Genomic DNA, 22,387 nt, shown 5'->3' with positions numbered 1-22,387 from the left:
ATCTCCTCCCAATTTTTGGGTTTCTGCGTGAATTGGGATGGGCATCCACGGGGGGGGGGGGGGGGGGGGGGGGGGGTTACAGTGCCATGGAGCTTTCATCTGAAAATAGGGATTTTCCACCCACTTTTTACCCCTTGAATTTCAGTTCAGATATTTCAGTAACAAACAAGGTTAAGAGGCTGCAGCTCCCTCTGGAACCTGATGCAAGTTTAGCTGAGTCTGCCCAACAGATTTCACTGTTGGATGATAACCATATGAGCCAAAGTTTGACGAATTCATAAAATCAATGCAAACTGCCTCCCTAGTCCTAGCACAATTCAGCTCGCACCTTCTCAGCAGCAGCTCAAAACAAGTTACATTCAAATGCAGTAGCTGTTTTCCTATCCTTGGAGGGTTTATAATCTACGTTGTAAATAAGGCAATAGAGTGGTGTTTTTCAACCAGTGTGTCACTTTGTCCATGGTGAACCCGTGAGAATCTCCTCCAGGTCTTAGGCGTCGCCTCACTACCTTACTCCTCCCACCCATCAGGTCTCTCTCCTCTCTGCTGCAATTCTACAAACTTTGCTACTACTAGAACAGGCCTTCCTCTGGCCAACCCTGGGGTCCTTTCATCTGATGCAACTTCCTTTTACCACGTGGGAGGGACACGGCAGAGGGAAAGCCTCCGAACGGTCAGAGGAAGGCCTGTTCTAACAGCTGGTGGCAACCACAAAGTTTGTAGAACTGTGGCAGACAGGAGAGAGACCTAAGGGGTGGGAGGAGGAAGGTAGTCAAACGACGCCTAAGTCCTGGAGGGGACTCTCACTGGATCCCCAAGGACAACGTGGCACACCGGTTGAAAAGCGCTTCTCTATTGCCTTATATAGAGAAGGTAATAGAGAAGCTTAACCAAGATTAGCTGAGATTGGGTGGCAGAGCCGGTGGGGGGAGGCGGGGCTAGTGCTGGGCAGACTTCTAGGGTCTGTGCCCTGAAAATGGCAGATACAAATCAAGGTAAGGTATACACAAAAAGTAGCACATATGAGTTTATCTTGTTGGGCAGACTGGATGGACCGTGCAGGTCTCTTTCTGCCGCCATCTACTATGTTACTATGAGGCATATTTTCAAAGCACTTAGCCTTCCAAAGTTCCATAGGTTTCTATGGAACTTTGGAAGGCTAAGTGCTTTGAAAATATGCCTCCATGCTACTATATACAACATAGTCTATAAACCCTCCAAGGACAGGAAAACAGCTATTGTGCTTAAATGTAACTTGTTTTGAGCTACTACTGAGAAGGTGCGAGCTGAATTGTGCTAGGAATAGGGAGGCAGTTTGCACTGATTACATGAATTCATCGCCCTTGGTCATTGTCAAAATTTGGCTCAATTTCACTAAAACTGAGCACGCGCACCAGGGCAGGAAAGCAGGGCAGCACAGAGTATCGCTACAGGAAGGTTTCTGCTGGTGGGGCTGCAGAGAGGGTGGAGAGCGGCAGGGAGGCAAGACAAAGTGTGTCTGCCCCCTCCTAAAACCGAGGTCTAGCTACGCCTCTGGTTGTACCCAGAATAAAACACTACCAGCTTGCTCCCCAGAATAGCTTCATATTCTGCTAATAGCATGTGGGATCCTGAGACTACAGATGCTGCAGAGCAGAAAAGCGTTTACCCTCAAAATGCAGTACAGTCAAGGGACCCACAAAACAAAATGAAGCCATTACAAAGATTGTTTAGCATGAAATATAATTATTATCTATATTGTAAACCAGGTCAGAGAAAATGCTCCAGAAAAGGAAATCTCACCAACAATGACTTCGACAGCCACAGGAAAGTCATCATCATATCCCAGGTCCTCTTCCTCCTTCAGCCCCTCTTTCTTCTTCAGTACCATGGGATAAAAGTACTGCCATTCTTCTATCAGCTTCCGAGTGGCTGGGTCAGACAGTTTGTAGGCCTGTCCTGTCAGTGTGCCGCTCAAGCCATAAGGACTCACCAGAACTGCAGAAAGCAAAATAGTTTATATTCAGGAAACAAAAAAAAAAATGGACATGACTATGAGACCCATTATACGAGGAATGTAGAGACCGAAACGAGATAATTCCAGTGGTATTTTACAAAAGGATCTGCCATGTACAGGTACCTGCAGGACTGGGTGTGTATTTACCTGCATGTACAACAAGAGCATCCATTTAGGGTGGTTAGGGTGGTGGACTTTGGTCCTGGGGAACTGAGGAACTGAGTTCGATTCCCACTTCAGGCACAGGCAGCTCCTTGTGACTCTGGGCAAGTCACTTAACCCTCCACTGCCCCATGTAAGCCGCATTGAGCCTGCCATGAGTGGGAAAGCGCTGGGTACAAATGTAACAAAAATAAAATAGATACTATTGGAGATTCTACATGGAATGTTGCTACTATTGGAGATTCTACATGGAATGTTGCTATTCCACTAGCAATATTCCATGTAGAAGGCTGCGCGGCCACACTGGTGATCTGCAAGGGCCGACTTCTACATGGAATGTTGCTAGTGTGACTCTGGGCAAGTCACTTAACCCTCCATTGCCCCATGTAAGCTGCATTGAGCCTGCCATGAGTGGGAAAGCGCAGAGTACAAATGTAACAAAAATAAAAGAGATACTATTGGAGATTCTACATGGAATGTTGCTACTATTGGAGATTCCACATGGAATGTTGCTATTCCACTAGCAACATTCCATGTAGAAGGCTGCGCAGGCTTCTGTTTCTGTGAGTCTGATGTCAGACTCACAGAAGCAGAAGCCTGCGCGGCCACATTGGTGATCTGCAAGGGCCGACTTCTACATGGAATGTTGCTAGTGGGACTCTGGGCAAGTCACTTAACCCTCCATTGCCCCATGTAAGCCGCATTGAGCCTGCCATGAGTGGGAAAGCGCGGGGTACAAATGTAACAAAAACAAATCAGATACTATTGGAGATTGTACATGGAATGTTGCTATTCCACTAGCAACATTCCATGTAGAAGGCTGCGCAGGCTTCTGTTTCTGTGAGTTTGACGTCCTGCATGTACGTCAGACTCACAGAAGCAGAAGCCTGCGCGGCCACATTGGTGATCTGCAAGGGCCGACTTCTACATGGAATGTTGCTAGTGGGACTCTGGACAAGTCACTTAACCCTCCATTGCCCCATGTAAGCTGCATTGAGCCTGCCATGAGTGGGAAAGTGCAGGGTACAAATGTAACAAAAAATAAATAAATTTAACAAATAAACACATTGAAAAAAAAAAAAGACCACCAAAAACCTTGTTATTTCCACATGGAGGTGTCAGGCACATAAATGTGGAAGTGGCAATTTCCTATTTCCACAGGTAGCTGCCCTATTTTACAAACCTACACACAGTGTTGTTCAAAGTACTAGGTCAAAAAAGTAAAAGTAAAAGTAAATGTATGGTAGAAGTAAGAAGGAGGTTAGGAATTACAGACACGCCAGTCTGACCTCAGTGGTGAGTAAACTAATGGAAACGCTTCTAAAGCAGAGGATTGTAAGGTTTCTTGAATCGATGGCCTGCAGGACCCAAGGCAGCATTGCTTTCAGTGGAGGCAGGTCATGTCGGACAAATCTGATCGATTTCTTTGACCAGGTGACCAAACAGTTGGACATGGGAGAGGCGCTAGATGTGGTGGACTTGGATTTTAGCGAAGCCTTTGACACTGGTTCCACACAGCTGACTGATAAATAAACTGAGTGCCCTCGGTATGGGCACTAAAGTGACTGACTGGGTTAAAAACTGGTTAAACGGAAGGAGACAGAGGGTAGTGGTAAATGGAGTTTGCTCTGAGAAAAAGGACGTTATCAGAAAGGTGGTATATCAAGTGAATAATCCAGGCGGTTGCTGGATGGTTAAAACAGCATAAGTTGAAACTTAATTTTTTAAAAACTGATTTACTATGGCTAACAATGAGCTACATAGTTTTCCTATGATGTGAGGCATGTCTCTTCAACAAAGTTGATGGTTACATCCTTAAATGTCTCTTTAGATAGGCAGCTTTCTATAGAACATTAGACATAACCTCTTGTTAAAAAGCTCATTTATGGTTTTGAGGCAGTTAAGATGTTTGAGAACATTTTGGAGCAGCAGAATCTTCTGAATATTGTTCTCTCTTTACTTACGAGCCATTAGCTACTGTAACTCAAAGTAGCAGAGTATCTTGTGTCTCTAGAAGAAACAGTTACAACTAGAGCAAAATACTGCTGCTAAGGGAATTCTGAAGAAACAGAGATCTTATTGAAAGATCTCCACTAGCTACCTGTGCCCACTTGTTCCCTCTAAGCTAAGCAGGAGTCCTCCACCTACAGTCATGCCAGTGGGGTGGGGGGGGGGGGGGGAGGAGGGTGGTGCTATTTCACCATTATATTTTCAATAGTTCAATAGTGAGCGACAGGCAAGCTCTGCAGGACTCCAGGGAACCTATCTGTCCCTAGCGATTGAAAACAATAGTTTGAAGCCCCACCTCCCACTGGTGGCAAATCAGTTGGAGGACTTCTGCTCAGCTTACAGGGAACAGTATCTTTTGCATGTAGGGTGCATTTAGAATCATGTTTATAGTTTTCACATGCTTGTATAATATCGGATAAATTTATTTATTGGAGTTTGATAAACTCCACCTTTTACGGTCTTTGCAACAGGACCTTTGCATAGTACTCGCAATTGGTTACTAAATGGCGTGTGTTTTTGTGTTATGCTCCTATGCTGTGGAATTCTCTCCCTAAAGAGGTACAAGAGGAAATTCATTACCAAACAACTAGGCTTTCACCCATTTCCAGATCTTAAATATTGAACCTGGTTAGCCTGTATGATGGTATCGGAATATTTTATCAGATGGAGTGCTTTACTGAGTCAGGTTTTATTGTGTAATTGTATGGGGTTTTGCGATTTATTGAAATCCACTTTAGGACCTGCATTTCATATATAAAATATGTTTTAACAACAAACAAACCCCGTGTTTTGGAAAGAAATTAATGTGCATTTGGAGTCTGTTCCCTTCAGATTCCCAAAAACGTTAGTAAACCACAAGGATTCATCAATTCAAGAAGATAAAAAGACTACAAAAAGAGGTGGTGGTCTGGGGGGGGGGGGGGCTATAGGCAGAAAGAATGTCCACTCACTCCTGTCCCTCAGGGCACCAGTCTCAGAATAGCTACCATCACCTTTAGCAGCAGTCTTGCAGTACTCACTGACTACTGACCTGCGTATACCCTATATCTAAATAATCCTCTGGATACAAAGTACAGGAAAGAACAAGGGAGCCTTACATATGTATGAAATATTAAGGTGGAGAACCATCAGCAGCGTCAGCAAAGTGTCCTCTTCTGATCATTATCAGTTATATATACTTAGTTTCATCCTGCCAACACTTGAGTGGTTTAGTTTGTAAACAGGGGTGAAGCACTAATGTTAAAACTGTAATTACATCAATTAAGTGTACGATACTGTAAGTGATGTTACTAAGGCAATATGAGAAAGAAAAGGTGAGGGTTAATCTCAGTTCTTCGGTCTAGACTGTAAAGAATGGGTTTCTCACACGATACAAGATCTTGCGCACTCTTCCGAACTGCCCGTAAATCAGAAGAAACATGATGAAGATAGAAAGCTGAAACTAACAACTGTAATGCTCTTCCAATTATTATGCAACCAATGGACTGCTCTGAGTGTTGCATGACTGAAATGCATTTAGAGGCTCATTTTCAAAGCACAGACTTACAAAGTTACATAGCTTATTATGTAACTTTGTAAGTTTATGTGCTTTAAAAAGGCTTTCTGATGGAGTAATTTTCATCAGATTTTCATGCATGATGCCTACGTGCGTAAAAGTAGGCACAGTGACAAGGTGGTGTGTACATTTACTTATTTATTCTTATATGAGGCAGCGTTTGGGTAGCATGCAAATGGAACTGCAATTTACACATCTATATATATAAAACTCACCCTCAACGTTCTGAAGACAGTGACGTCAGTGAAGCCAAGCCACTGACTTCCTTCAAACAGGGTTCGACGGTTCGTGGTGGTGAAGCCACCAAAATCGCTCCGGGCCCCGCCCTTGAGGGCGGAGCAATGGCGGGACAACGAAGGGGTTGGCAGGGAGGGAGGGGGTGTTGGGAAATCGCTCTGGGCCCCGCCCTTGCGTCAAACGTCATGACGTTGAGGGCGGAGCAATGGCAGAACAACGAAGGGGTTGGCAGGGAGGGAGGGAGGCAGGGAGGGGGGGTGTTGGCGACGAAAACCTTGATGGCAGAACAACGAAGGGGTTGACAGGGAGGGAGGCGGGGGGGGTGTTGGGAAATCACTCCGGGCCCCGCCCTTGCGTCAAACGTCATGACGTTGAGGGCGGAGCAATGGCAGAACAACAAAGGGGTTGGGCAGGGGGGGGTGTTGGCGACAAAAACCTTGCTAGCGCCCGTTTCATTTGCTCAGAAACGGGCCTCTTTTACTAGTGTATTCTATAAAATAAGCAGACAAAAATGTCCACGGCTTCAATCTAGCTGCAATTGCTGTCAGTTTATCCTTATTACATAGAGATGCCTATGTGTCTTTATGAAAGAGGCTAAACCTAGGCAACCTGTTATAAAATTATGCTCCACGTACACAAGAAAGCAAGACGTCATGTCCTCTGAAATCTGATTAGCAGGATTTGGCGTTATAAACAAAGTCTGCAGGTGTAGTTTCCCAGAAAGGACTGAAGGCAAGTAAAGAAATGACTCCTTTTCTAATTCTAACCATTCTAAATTTGCTCGAGGTTATTGATGTTTGATGGGCTTTTGTTTTCACTAGGACCAGAAACATTTCTTGAAAGCTCTGGAGCAGACTGTCCTTTCTAAGCAGGGGCACTTGAAAATTGTGCTCATGGAGTTGTGCTGCCAGTACAACTTAAGTGATGATGCTGAACATATAAAGGATGAGAACACCCTTTCACCAGGCAATGTTTTAAATGCATCCTCATAGCCAAAAACAATACCTGCTTGGCATCATTCCTGGGCTCCCTTGAGAAAACACTATTCAGTCCAAAATACCATTGAGGTGCATTTAGGTTACTCCCTTTCTACCTGCCTGGTCACGTGTCTCACATTGCTGGATTTTAAGAAGGTGTATTAACTGAAGCATGCAGGTACATGGCTTGCTTCTGTGGGTGTGAATATTTTATTGGCAGATTCTACTTTGCCCTTGCAAGTCGCAATACAGAATGTGAACTGCACAACACAAGTATTTCTTTCCTTAAAAAGTTTTAAAAGTCACCCCAAGGTCACTTTATGGAGAGACTGCTATACACATAGGTGTCAATGACATAAGAAAAGTGTGGGTGGGGGATTCTGGAAGTCAAATTTAGGCTCTTACGTAGAAAGCTAAAATCCAGAACCTCCAGGGGAGCATTTTCAGACGTGCTCCCTGTTCCACATGACGTATCCAAGAGACAGGCAAAGCTTCAAAGTCTCAATGCGTGGATGAGACAATGGTGTAGGGAGGAGAAATTTGGATTTCTTAGGAACTGGGCAACATTTTGGGGAATGGGGAGCCTATTTTGAAAGGGCAGACTCCACCTTACCTGGGATGAAACCTGGCTGCTGGCACAAACATTTAAGAAAGATACAGCGTAGCTTTTAGAATTGGGGGGGGGGGGGGAGCTGACAGTCGATCAGGATACCATAGTTTGGAGCGAGGTATCCTTCAAAGACACTATTATAACAGGACATTTAGGGAATCCCAATAGAGAGGTTTCATCAAAGGTGAAAGAAAGACAGGAATGTTTAGAACAGAAAAGGTTGCAAATTATCCCTGACAACATTTAAGCTGCTTATGCTAGAACCCTAAAAAATAAGATAGGAGAGTTAGAGTATATAGCACTAAATGTAGATATAACAGGTATCTCAGAAGCAATCAATGGGATACTGTGTTACTAGGGTATAATAGGGTGAATCAAATTGGAGGAGGGAGTTGTGCTGTATATTAAAGAGGGAATGGAGTCAAACAAAGTAGAAATTCTGCATGAAACAGACAGCAACATGGAATAAATAGCTAGAAAGTCTATGTGTGAAGGGAACGAATATATGATTAGGGCTATACTACCGTCCCACAAGCCAAAATAAAAGAGGAAGATATGTTAACAGAAATTAGAAAATACAGCACATTTGGCAACAGTATAATAAAGGGCGATTGCAATTACCTCAATGCTGACTGGTTAAATGCCACATCAGGGAGTGCTAGAGTGGTTAAATTCCTAGGTGTAATAAATGACTGCTTCTTGGAGTAACTGGTATAGGTGTCAACGAGAGGGAGACCTATTTTAGATCCGGTCCTTAGTGGAATACAAAACTTGGTACAAGAGGTAACTGTGTTGGACCAGCTGGGAAAAACTGATCATAACATGATCAAATTTGACTTAACTGGAGTGCAGTCACTAAGGAAATCTACTATAGCAGTATTCAATTTTCAAAACGGTAACAATAATAAAATGAGGAAAACTGTAAAATAAAAATCTGAAAGGCTCAGCTGCAAAGGTTAGGACTTTAAATTAGGCATGGATGTTGTTTAAAAGTACCATTTTGGAAGCTCAGACTACATGTACTCTACGTATTAATAAAGGTGGAAAGAAGAGCAAATGACAGCCAGTATGATTAAAGGGAGAAGTAAGAGAGTCTATTAGAGCCAAAAGAATTATCCATTATCCTCCTTCTCATGTAATGAAGAAACCAAACACAACGTTGGTCACTCCTAGATAATTATTGTCAAATGTCTCCATCTACATAGGCCTCTAGGATACTCTTCTCTCCTAATATCTACATCTCTTGCTCCCACCATAGCATCAGCATCCTCCTTAATAATGTTCTAATTGCTTACTATTATTATTTTTGTTTCTGTTAACTTTGGCCTTTTGCCATTATGTTGGTACCTGCAATCTGTAAAATTTCTTAAATTTTACTATTGTATCTTATATAAATTTTCAAACAGGAAAATAGAAAAAAAGAAAAAAAAAAGAATATGGAAAAAGATCTGAATGAAGAAAACAAGAAGAAACATAAATACTGGCAAGTCAGATGCAAAGCATTGATAAAGAAGGCCAAAAGAGAATAGTAACATAGAGGGGAATAATCGAAGGTCGCCGGCGATCTATTTTGGCGGCGGCGCAACAGCTGGCCGGAACCGTATTTTCAAAAAAGATGGCCGGCCATCTTTTTTTTTCGATAATACGTTGTGGCCCGGCGAAATGCCTTGGATTTCGCCGGGTTTGAGATCGCCAGTTTTGTTTTTCCGCGATAATGGAAAAAAACTGCCGGCAATCTCAAACCCGGCGAAATCCAAGGCATTTGGCCGTGGGAGGAGCCAGCATTTGTAGTGCAATGGTCCCCCTCAAATGCCAGGACACCAACCGGGCACCCTAGGGGGCACTTCAAACATCTTTTATAAACAACCAAATTAGCTTCCAGGTGCATAGCACCCTTCCCTTGTGTGCTGAGTCCCCCAAATCCCCCCAAAACCCACTGCCCACAAGTGTGCACCATTACCCTAGCCCTAAGGGCTGAAGGGGGGCACCTACATGTGGGTACAGTGGGTTTTGGGGGGTTTGGGAGGGCTCAACATTACCCACCACAAGTGGAACAGGTAGGGGGGGGATGGGCCTGGCTCTGCCTTTCTGCAGTCCACTGCAACCAACAACAACTGTTCCAGGGACCTGCATACTGCTGTCAGGGTGCTGGATATGACATTTGAGGCTGGCATACAGGCTGGCAAAAAAGGTTTGTATTTTAATAATTTTAGTGTGGGACGGGGTTGGCAACCACTGGGGGAGTAAGGGGAGGTCATACCCCATTCCCTCCGGTGGTCATCTGATCAGTTGGGGCACCTTTTTGAGGCTTGGTCGTGAAAATAAAAGGACCAAGTAAACCCAGCGAAATACTGCTTATCGACGGGTTTTATTTTTCCATTATCTGCGAAAGCTGGCCATCTGGTAGCCACGCCCAAGCCTGCCCATGTCCCGCCTTCGCCGCCAACACGCCCCTTTGAACTTTCGCCGGCGAGGCGAAGGGAAAGCGGCAAAGCTATCACAAATGTAGCTTTCGATTATACACTTTTCGACGCTTTTGCAAAATAGCCGGCCATATCCCGATTTGTGTCGGGAAATAGCCGGCGATTACTTTCGATTATAAGCTGGATAGTAACATAGTAATATGAAAAGGAACTTGCCTCAGAGGAAAAAACTCATTGTAATAACTTTATCAGGTAAATCAGAAGCAAAAAAGCCTGTGAGGGAATCAGTAGGACTGTTAAATCATCAAGGAGTAAAAGGTGCACTCAGGGAGGACAGGACCATAGCAGAGAGACTGAATGAATTCGAATTCTTTGCCTTGGTCTTTACTGAAGAAGATGCAAGAGATCTACCTGTACCACAGATGGTTTTCATGAGTGACGATGCAGAGGAAGTGAAAGAAATCTCTAAGTGAACCGAGAACATTTGCTCAACGAAAATGACAAATTAAAGAGTAGTAAATCACCTGGACCAGATGGGTATACACCCCAGGGTACTGACAGAACTATGAAACTGAAGATCTGCTGTTAGTGATTTGTAGCCTGTCATTAAAATCATCCATAGGGTGGTCAAGATAATGCCTATTTTTATAAAAGGATCCAGGGATGATCCAGGAAATTACAGAGTAGTAAGCCTGACTTTAGTGCTGGGCCAAATAATAGAAACTATTATAAACAACAAAATTATTGAACACATAGACAAATCACTAAACACATAGACTAGCACTGATAAGGAAAGCAAAGAGGAACTTTGAAAAAAATATTGCGTTGGAGGCAAAAACATATAGTGAAAATTGTTTAGGTATATTAAAAGAAAGCCAGTAAAAGAATCAGTTTGACTGCTAGATGACCAAGGGGTAAAGGGAGCACTCAGGGAAGACAAAGCTATAGTGGAGAAATTAAGGGAATTCTTTATTAAGGCGCGCTCATGTTTTTAGTGCGCGCTAAAATTGTGGGCGCACTAAACGTTAGATGCGCCCACAGAAATGCATTGGCGTCTCTAACGTTTAGCGTGCGCCAAAAATTACAAGAGGATCTTACGAGACTGGGCATCCAATTGGCAGATGACGTTTAATGTGAGGAAGGGCAAAGTGATGCATGTGGGAAACAGGAACCGGAACTATAGCTACGTAATGCAAGGTTCCACATTAGGAGTCAATGACCAGGAAAGGTATCGTTGAAGATACATTGAAACCCTCTGCTCAGTGTGAGATGGTGGCTAAGAAAGGAAATAGAATGTTAGATATTATTAGGAAAGGAATGGAAAATAAAAATGAGGATGTTATAATGCCTTTGTATTGCTCCATGGTGTGACTGCACCTTGAATATTGTGTGCTAAGAAGATATGGTAGAATTAGAAAGGTACAGAGAAGGGCGCCGAAAATGATAAAGGGGATGGGATGGCTTCCCTATGAGGAAAGGCTAAAGCGGTTAGGGCTCTTCAGCCTGGAGAAGAGAAGGCTGGGGAAGATATGATAGAGGTTTATAGAATAATGAATGGAATGGAACACGTAGACATGAATCGATTGTTTACTCTTTTCAAGAATACAAGAACTAGGGGGAACGCAATGAAGCTACAAAGTAGTACATTTAAAACGAATTGTAAAAATTTTTTTTTTGTTACATTTGTACCCCGCGCTTTCCCACTCATGGCAGGCTCAATGCGGCTTACATGGGGCAATGGAGGGTTAAGTGACTTGCCCAGAGTCACAAGGAGCTGCCTGTGCCTGAAGTGGGAATCCAACTCAGTTCCTCAGTTCCCCAGGACCAAAGTCCACCACCCTAACCACTAGGCCACTCCTCCACTCTATGTGTAATTAAACTCTGGAATTCATTGCTAAACAATGTAGATAAAGCAGTTAGCTTAGTGGGGTTTAAAAAAGGTTTGGATAGCATCCTAAAAGAAAACTTCAAAAGCCATTATTGGAATGGACTTAGGGAAAATCCACTGCTTATTTCTAGGATAATTAGCATTAAATATATTGTACTGTTTTGGGATCTTGCCAAGTACTTGTGACCTGGATTGGCCACTGTTGGAAAAAGGATGCTGGGCGTGATGGACATTCAGTCTGTCCCAGTATGGTTACTTATGTAACATGGTTTAATGGGACAGAGTCAACATGGATTCAGACAAGGGAAGTCCTGCCTCACCAATTTGCTTCATTTCTTTGAATGTGTGAACATGTGGATAAAGATAAGCCAGATAATCTAGTGTATCTAGATTTTCAGAAAGCATTTGACAAAGTCCCTCATAATAGACTCCTGAGAAAATTAAAAACCCATGGAATTGTCTGCTCTCCTTGTCCGTCTTGTCCTCTAGATTGTAAGCTCCTTCGAGCAGGGACCGTCATTCTTTGTTTATTGTACAGCGCTGCATAACCCTAGTAGCGCTCTATAAATGTCAAATAGTAGTAGTAGTAGTAGATAGGGGGAAATGTTCCGTTATGAATGAGGAATCAGTTGATGGATAGAAAAGTGAGGGTAGGTTAAATGGTCAATTATCTCAGTGGAGCAGCATGAATAGTGGAGTGTCGCAGGGATCTGTACTGGGGACCAGGGCTATTTAACATAGTTGTTAATGATCTGGAAATGGGAATGGTAAGTGAGGTGATTAAATTTGCAGACAGAAAACTATTCAAAGTAGTTAAAAAAACATGCGGATTGTGAAAAATTGTAGGAAGACCTTAGGAAATTGGAAGACTGGGTATCCAAATGGCAGATGAGATTTAAGGTGGACAAGTGCTAAGTGATGCACATTGGGAAGAATAATCCGAATCATAATTATTTGATGCTAGGTTCCACCCTAGGAGTCAGCATTCAAGAAAAAGCTCTAAGTGTCATTGTAGACAATACGCTGAAATCTTCTGCCCAGTGTGTGGTGGCAGCCAAAAAAGCAAACAGACTATTAGGAGGATAGTAAATATGACCTAGAATATTATAATGCCTCTGTATTGCTCCATGGTGTGATCACATTTTGAGCTTTGTGTGCAACTCTGGTCGTTGTACTTTAAAAAAAATATAACAGAATTAGAAAAGGTTCAAAGAAGGGTGACCAAATGATTAAGTGGATAGAACTCCTCTCAAATGAGGAAAGGCTTAAGAGGTTAGGACTCTCTTCAGCTTGGAAAAGAGACGGCTGAGGGGGGATATGATTGAGGTCTACAAAATCCTGGTGTAGAATGGGTTGTTTACTCTTTCAAAAAGTACAAAGACTAGGGGACACTCAAGGAAGTTACATGGTGCTACCTTAAAAACGAACAGGAGGAAATAATTTTATTGAGTGAAAAATTAATCACTAGAACTCATTGCCAGAGGATGTGGAATCAGTGGTTAGTGTATCTGGGTTTAAAAAAGGAACTTGTCCAAACCTTTTTTAAACCCAGATACACTAACATGAATCTTGCTTCTACTTGGTATTCTTGTGACCTGAACTGGTCACTGTTCGAAGCAGGGTACTGGGGTACATGCACCATTGGTCTGAATCAGTATGGCTATTCTTATAGTTCTTATCTCTTTATAAATGGTGCTTTCTCAGACGTAGTTTGGGCATGGTTTGGACAGGCTAAAAAACTAACTTGTTAGTCTTACACACACAAGGAATGACTCAGGCTGCACACACTGCAGCAGGACATGTTAATCCACTCCTACTCTAGCTGAGACAATATTTAACCATCTCTCTGACCTCATGAGAAACCTACTTAAATTAGTCACCTTACTTTCTAACTCTTCTTTACTCTCTTACCTATCTATATGTTCCATCTTTGCTTTATCCTTCACTATCAATTAAAATGTTCTATTATGTACTACTAGGAAAAAAGGCCCGTTTCTGAAACAAATGAAACGGGCGCTAGCCAGGTTTTGCTCGTAGTGTGTATGTTTGAGTGAGTGTGTGTGTGAGAGTGACTGTGTGATTGTGTGTCAGAGAGAGATTGTGTCTGTGTGCTTGTGTATCTGTGAGTGTGTGTGTGTTTCAGAATGACTGTGTGCGAGTGTGTATGTGAGACACAGTGAGTGTGAGAGCGTGTGTTTCCCCCCCCCCCCCTCGTACTCCTCTCTTCACCTTTGCCCCCCCTCCTCTTCCTCCCTCCTATACCCTTCCCCCCTCTCCCTTCTCCTCCCCCCCTCTTATGATAGGTAAAGTAGCATCCCTTCCCTTACGGGCTGCAGGAATAGCTCCTGAGAACTGAATCTGTCTGAGGCTCTGTGCTTGAGGGAACTCCTGGGATTCCCAGTTGAGCTGTGGGTGTGTTGCTGGTGGTGGCCACTTTGAAGGCATACTTGAGTTTTGGGTCCCTGCCTTACCCTTTTCTCCCTCCTTCCCAGTAGGGTGCTCTGTGCTGTCTTCAGTGAGTTATTTTTTTCCATCTGACTTGGCTCACAATAGAAAACAAAAAAACAGCACGTTTCCACACTCGAGCTCTGTGGACTGGGTCTCTGGTACGCCGTTTTATTTCTGGCTCCTGGGGGAGTGGTTGTACTGGACATTGCTGCATGAGCAGGGTGAGTCTGAGTGGCTTAGCACCGTTTTCACCCCTTTCCCCCCCTCCCTGTCAGTCCGAGTGCGGTTATGGGCTCCGAAGCGGCTTAAGCTGTGTGAAGAGACGCAGCGCGGCAGGGAGTTGTAGCGCAGGCTGCCTAGAGGAAGCGGGCTCTGTTCATCTGCCGGCAGCGTCTGAAGCAGTTGTTTCCCGTGTTTCGTCGCTCATTTCGGGCGCCATTTTGGAATCGTCGGTGCACTGACAGCTGATTCTCAGGCAGGGGGAGGAGTAGGGAAACACGCTCCTCCCATTTCCCTACTCCTCCCCTTCCCTTGGAATCAGCGGGTGAGAAATGTGATTCGTTGATTGTCATTGCTCCGCCCTCGACGTCATCACATTGTGACGCAAGGGTGGGGCAGACACTCATGGAGGAAAAGCGATCTCTGCCGCCTCACTTTAGAACGTTGGGAAAGTGAGACTTCATTAGAACGTTGGAGGTGCGTTTTATATAGAGAGATGTTGACATTGTAAGTAGTAGACTATGCCATACTTTGTATTGTTATTTGAATATTTTTACTGCTGTAATTGCCTATTGCTCATGTTTGATCTGTTCTTACTGTACACCGCTTTGAGTGAATTCCTTCAAAAAGGCAGTAAATAAATCCTAATAAATAAATAAATATATACACATATTTCCTATTACATACAGTGGGGGAAATAAGTATTTGATCCCTTGCTGATTTTGTAAGTTTGCCCACTGACAAAGACATGAGCAGCCCATAATTGAAGGGTAGGTTATTGGTAACAGTGAGAGATAGCACATCACAAATTAAATCCGGAAAATCACATTGTGGAAAGTATATGAATTTATTTGCATTCTGCAGAGGGAAATAAGTATTTAATCCCTCTGGCAAACAAGACCTAATACTTGGTGGCAAAACCCTTGTTGGCAAGCACAGCGGTCAGACGTCTTCTGTAGTTGATGATGAGGTTTGCACACATGTCAGGAGGAATTTTGGTCCACTCCTCTTTGCAGATCATCTCTAAATCATTAAGAGTTCTGGGCTGTCGCTTGGCAACTCGCAGCTTCAGCTCCCTCCATAAGTTTTCAATGGGATTAAGGTCTGGTGACTGGCTAGGCCACTCCATGACCCTAATGTGCTTCTTCCTGAGCCACTCCTTTGTTGCCTTGGCTGTATGTTTTGGGTCATTGTCGTGCTGGAAGACCCAGCCACGACCCATTTTTAAGGCCCTGGCGGAGGGAAGGAGGTTGTCACTCAGAATTGTACGGTACATGGCCCCATCCATTCTCCCATTGATGCGGTGAAGTAGTCCTGTGCCCTTAGCAGAGAAACACCCCCAAAACATAACATTTCCACCTCCATGCTTGACAGTGGGGACGGTGTTCTTTGGGTCATAGGCAGCATTTCTCTTCCTCCAAACACGGCGAGTTGAGTTCATGCCAAAGAGCTCAATTTTTGTCTCATCTGACCACAGCACCTTCTCCCAATCACTCTCGGCATCATCCAGGTGTTCACTGGCAAACTTCAGACGGGCCGTCACATGTGCCTTCCGGAGCAGGGGGACCTTGCGGGCACTGCAGGATTGCAATCCGTTATGTCGTAATGTGTTACCAATGGTTTTCGTGGTGACAGTGGTCCCAGCTGCCTTGAGATCATTGACAAGTTCCCCCCTTGTAGTTGTAGGCTGATTTCTAACCTTCCTCATGATCAAGGATACCCCACGAGGTGAGATTTTGCGTGGAGCCCCAGATCTTTGTCGATTGACAGTCATTTTGTACTTCTTCCATTTTCTTACTATGGCACCAACAGTTGTCTCCTTCTCGCCCAGCGTCTTACTGATGGTTTTGTAGCCCATTCCAGCCTTGTGCAGATGTATGATCTTGTCCCTGACATCCTTAGACAGCTCCTTGCTCTTGGCCATTTTGTAGAGGTTAGAGTCTGACTGATTCACTGAGTCTGTGGACAGGTGTCTTTCATACAGGTGACCATTGCCGACAGCTGTCTGTCATGCAGGTAACGAGTTGATTTGGAGCATCTACCTGGTCTGTAGGGGCCAGATCTCTTACTGGTTGGTGGGGGATCAAATACTTATTTCCCTCTGCAGAATGCAAATAAATTCATATACTTTCCACAATGTGATTTTCCGGATTTAATTTGTGATGTGCTATCTCTCACTGTTACCAATAACCTACCCTTCAATTATGGGCTGCTCATGTCTTTGTCAGTGGGCAAACTCACAAAATCAGCAAGGGATCAAATACTTATTTCCCCCACTGTAGATATTTACTATTTACACTAGCTTTGAGGTACACATAGGTTGCATCAAAATATTCATTTCAGCTAGGTTGTTTTTTTTTTTAGTTCAAAATGTTAAATTTTACCTTCTTGGAAAATACCAATTGATGCTGCTTATTTGGGTATACGTAAATTTATGAAATAGCTGCTCCTGCTGTGTCACCAAATGTGCATATATTTGCTGGTATCCTTATACATATTTTACAAAAGGCTCTGCAACTGACAGAGCCTTTTATAAAATACCAGGGGAATGGTGAACATCCTGATCTGGACATTCCAATTCCTACCTCGACATGAAGGGCAAAACGTGGCTTTGAATTGCCTGGTTACTGGAACCACTTGCTTACCTTGGAATGGTGTGGGTGAGGATTGGGCCATGTGGAGATGTTCCTCATTGATGAGATAAATTGGTTGGTGCTGGGCGATCTCCACACTTGTACAAACATTACTCTCACCATGAAGGAAGAATGTAAAGGAACAAGACAAGTGCTCACTGCAAAAGAAGAGAAAGACTTCGGTTACTTTGACCTCATCTGAAGTAGAACAGATTAAAAGAGCTGTGGAACACATCCTTGACCACAAAATCTCATCACCCTACCCCAGTGATTCTCAACCCAGTCCTTGGGACAACTAGCAGTCATGTTTTCAGGATATTCACAGGAATAGGCATGTGATAGACTGGCATACAATTGAGGCAATATTCTGAAAACCTGACTGGCTAGGTGTGATCCGAGGACTAGGTTGAGAACCCCTGCCCTACTTGTAAGCTGTCTCTGTATGAGCTCCCTAAAGTCTACCAGCTCGGCAGCATCTCCTCAATCCATTACGGAGTGTCCAAGTCCCAGGACACTGGTGGAAATCATGCCAGGAGACAACCGGTTAGAGAACTTTCTGGTTACTATTTTAAAGTTCACCACTTTTTTTCTACACATAAAATACTTATTCCCATCTAATGATCAGACCCGTTGTAAACAGTCATATAAAGAATGGGGGACACAATTAAAAGATGATCCATGCTATAAAGTCACAAATTATTAAACAGTGGACCATCATATAGGCATTGCTTAATAATTTGTGACTTTGTAGCGTGAATCATAAAAAATAGTCTATCAGTCCCAAATGTCCAAAATAGTTGGTTACTTCTAATAATCAGATGAGTATGTACAGTGACCAATGACATACCACAGTTTTCTTTTCGTCACGCTTTCATACATTTAAGCAAAATTCTGGCAAACTTCTAAAATACTACAGTTTGTTTTTGGTGAGGTTCATTGTTCATCTGAAGCCATTTTATTCTTTACAAAATTAAAAAATAATATCACAACCCCACTGGAGGTCAGACAAATAACAGAATAATCACAGCTCTTTAATTCATATGCGGCCTTATAAACCAATCATCTGGTAGATTTTGATGAAACTAATGCAAAACAATTTCCCATGTGCAATTTTGAGATTCCAGATGTGATCTATTTAACTTAGACAACACAATGGACTTTTTCATTCAAATGTAACAAAGCTAACACAGGAAGCCACAGTTGGCTCTGCTAAGCTCAATAGTTACTTGTAACTACATATAGCGGAAATGAATCTGACAGCTTTATATGAGTAAATAGGTGTTTAATGCCTAAAAACAGTGTCTCTCCCTTCAGTGTGGGTAAAAGTTCATCCAGTGTTTTTGCTGTGGGAAGCCGTGGGTGGGGTCAGGTTGAAGAAAGAAGCGTGCATATGTCTCTGCTGTTATCTATCAGTTATCCATCAGTACTATGTACCCATGTTGTACACCGATCCTTCAGTCTCATGGGTGCAAGGCCTATAGGCAGCTTCAAAGGTTTCAAGCAACTGATCAGTGGGATCTCAACTCAAGTCCTCATAGGCCTTTGCCATTCTTGTTTTTAAGGCAAATTCTCAATGAAATAAGCATAAGATATCTGCATGCATTTCGTGAACAAAGATAATTTGTATAAATCTTAAAAACAAGGCCTATGATTAGGAACTATACAGAGGGAAGAGGGGTGGGGGCAATGGAAGATTTCCAAGATAAACTCATATGTGCTACTTTATATGTATACCTGACCTTGATTTGTATCTGCCATTTTCAAGCACAGAACGTAGAAGTCTGCCCAGCACTAGCCCCGCCTCCCAACCAATGGCCCCGCTTCCCACCACTGGTGCTGCCACCCAATCTCTGCTAAGTTTCTGAGGATCCATTCCTTCTGAACAGGATTCCCTTATGTTTATCCCACGCATTTTTGAATTCCATAACCGTTTTCATCTCCACCACCTACCTCGGGAGAGCATTCCAAGTATCCACCACTCTCTCCGTGAAAAAATACTTCCTGACACTTTTCTTGAGTCTGCCCCCTTCAATCTCATTTCATGTCCTCTACTTCTACCGCCTTCCCATCTCCGGAAAAGATCTGTTTGTGGATTAATACCTTTCAAATATCTGAACATCTGTATCATATCACCCCTGTTTCTCCTTTCCTCCAGGGTATACATGTTCAGGTCAGCAAGTCTCTCCTCATACGTCTTGTAACGCAAATCCCATACCATTCTCATAGCTTTTCTTTGCACTGCTTCAATTCTTTTTACATCCTTAGCAAGATATGGCCTCCAAAACTGAACACAATACTCCAGGTGGGGCCTCACCAACGACTTATACAGGGGCATCAACACCTCCTTTCTTCTGCTGGTCACACCTCTCTCTATACAGCCTAGCAGTCTTTTGGCTATAGCTACCGGCTTGTCACACTGTTTCGTCGCCTTAAGATCCTCAGATACTATCACCCCAAGATCCCTCTCCCTGTCTATACATATCAGACTCTCACCGCCTAACACATACGTCTCCCGGGAATTTCTACTCCCTAAGTGCATCACTTTGCACCACTCCCCGACGGGGAATTTACCCGGCTATGCTTAGCGTGCATCCAACGCTCAGGGGCATCCACGTCTGATATCAGCCCCGGGCCATCATCAGTCGGAGGGGAACCAGGTAGCAACACAGTGTCAGACACCTGCGGCAGAGTTCTTTTCAGTATGAAGGCTTTATGTAAAATAAGCACAAACTCAGGGGAGAAAAACTCACCCTGACCTCCCATTTCCGAATTAGGAGCCAGGGGGAACGGAGCTCCTCTGGTAGCCTCTGTCCGAGGCGCTCCTCTGCTCTCAGACTTCTCCACAACCGTGGGGGTCGAGCCTTGCGGCGCTTCCAAGATGGCGCCCACTGCCAGCTCCATCGAGCGGGAAGAATCATCGCTCGCCATGCTCGTACTGGTTCTACCGTCTAAACAGCACGTTTTATAGAGCTCCGCTGCTGATCTGCGCTTGCCACAACGGGAACAGCGCTTAACTCCCTCAGCAGCCATCGCCGAAAAGCGGCGGAATAAAATTCAAAATGGCGGCTTCACACCAAAATCACCCCCATCGGAATGCCGTCTGTGGGGCCCTCCCCGGAGGAGCTGAGTACCGCTCTTACCTCAAAGGACCGAGTCCACGAGCTCCGGTCACTCTGCACAGTCAGGAAAAGCCTCAGAAATAGCAGCGCTGAAAAGCGCGTTTTTTTTTACGCTGTGAGGAAAGTTGGAGGCAAACAGCTACAGAGGCACTCCAGAGGCAGAAGAGGGTGGGAAAGGCAGGGAAAGGGTGAACCTATATGCCTGCATCCCCCCCAGGGGGGGTGGGAAAGGCAGGGAAAGGGCGAACCTATATGCCTGGATCCACCCCGGGGGGAGGGTAAGGCAGGGAAAGGGCGAAACTATGTGCCTTTAAAGTGGGCTCCACTTAGCCATAACACCCCTGCTACTACTGGCAAAAGCACAGAGCCACCCCAGGCAGAAACTTGAAGGAGCAGAACAAGTTACGTCAACCCTGCTGGGAGACAGAGAAATACTGAGAGGCAGATGGAGCTAGCCGTCCTAGAGGAACTATGGTTTTCAGTGTTCTCTATCTCCCCCTGCTGGTAGGTGGACACAACCCATTCATAACGGATTCATCTGCTGCTAATGACAAGGAATAACTCATTGAAATTCTATGTGGATTACAGTCAAGGAGACAGTTTACGAAACCAAGAATTATAATCAACCATACAAAATACAATACAATAGTCTAAGGGGTTCTTTTACTAATGTGCACTGAAAAATGGCTTGCGGTTGTGTAGGCATGAGTTTTGGGCGTATGCAGTATCATTTTTCAGCGCAACTGTAAAAAAATGCCATTTTAAAATTTTTGCAGAAAATGGATGTGCGGCAAAATCAAAATTGCTGCGCATCCATTTTGGGCCTGCAACCTAACAGCCAGCAACTGACCTAGCGATAAAGTCTCACATGGTAACCGGGTAGTAATAACCTATGAGGCATATTTTCAAAGCACTTTGGGAGGCTAAGTTCCATAGGTTTCTATGGAACTTTGGGAGGCTAAGTGCTTTGAAAATATGCCTCTATGTATGTCAGCCACTTGGCGTGCGTCTGTTATGCGTGGCCAAAAATAATAATTATTTTTCAGACGCGCGCCAAAAATGAAATTACCACAAGAGCCATGTGGTAACCGGGCTGTATGCCTTGGGCGCGCATACAGCCTTAGGCAGCTTAGTAAAAGGGCCCCCGAAACAGCAAATGATTTTAATGATTTAGAAGGGATTTCCGAAATAAAAAATGTCTTCAGTTCTACCCCTCAATTGATTATAGCTCACAGTGGCTCATAAGGAAGGAGATAATTTATTCCAACAAATTGCTGCCTGGTAAGATAGTAATGTATTAAATATTTTTTACATTCTCATCTTACATCTTCTCCTCTAAGTCAGCTGAAACCATTTGTGAGAGGCCTGCCCGGATAAAAGTTTCAAGCCTCCAGCGCCACAGTGCTGCTACCTTTTATGCACTACGTAAGATTTTATAAAAATTAAGGTTCATGAGTTTATTTACATTTTTAGGGATGTGCAATGGCAAGGGCATATTATTTTCCAAGTGTTAGTTCTGGAACCAGACTAGACATTTTTTTCCTTCTCAAATTATTATGAACATGACCTAACAATATGGGCAAATAGTAATTTTATTCCAAGCAAGACAGTGTCTGCTGTCAATTATGGTAATACTGTATGTGACTAACTGAAGTGGTTTACAGGGAGAAAAGGAAGGTTAATCGCAGCTGATCATTATGCAAGCCTGCTGCAGTCTCAGTTAGTGTGAAGAAACCATGCTTGTGGCATCAGACGTCAATGAGGGCTGCACAAGGTCACAGTGGCGTTAATCTAAGCACAGGCTAGCATTTCATTTCCTTACACAATCTCACTATTCTCTGTGACAAGCAGATCCAGCATTCTACCTCATTCATTCTAGGATATGGACTGCGGCTAATTTGTTTTCTGAAAGAAAACATTCCTTTGGCCACTGTGCAGACTGAATATGCTTGTCCCATAAACGCCGGCTTTGGTGCCAGATTTTGTGTACCACAAAATACAATGCCAACTCATCGACTCTAGCCAAGTTTTGTCAAACACTGCAGGATTATTGAAATATATAACAAAACCATCCAGCCTCAAGAAACTAACAGAATTGATTTAAACAAGA

The 22,387-nt window shown here is 43.7% G+C and overlaps 1 protein-coding gene across 1 annotated transcript in view; it reads right to left on the bottom strand.

Moving 5' to 3' along the window:
• The window catches only part of MED13L (mediator complex subunit 13L), a 578,965-nt gene that overhangs the window by 130,701 nt on the left and 425,877 nt on the right, over positions 1-22,387 (bottom strand). The window contains exons 5-6 of the mRNA XM_030217813.1: positions 17,171-17,316; positions 1,783-1,977 (exon numbers count right to left, since the gene is read on the bottom strand). Coding sequence (XP_030073673.1) covers positions 1,783-1,977; positions 17,171-17,316 — 341 coding nt within the window. The remainder of the gene's footprint in view (positions 1-1,782; positions 1,978-17,170; positions 17,317-22,387) is intronic.

This window comes from Microcaecilia unicolor, chromosome 11, assembly GCF_901765095.1.
Source record: "Microcaecilia unicolor chromosome 11, aMicUni1.1, whole genome shotgun sequence".
Classification (NCBI taxonomy): domain Eukaryota; kingdom Metazoa; phylum Chordata; class Amphibia; order Gymnophiona; family Siphonopidae; genus Microcaecilia; species Microcaecilia unicolor.
This window is presented reverse-complemented; position numbering and strand designations above follow the sequence as displayed.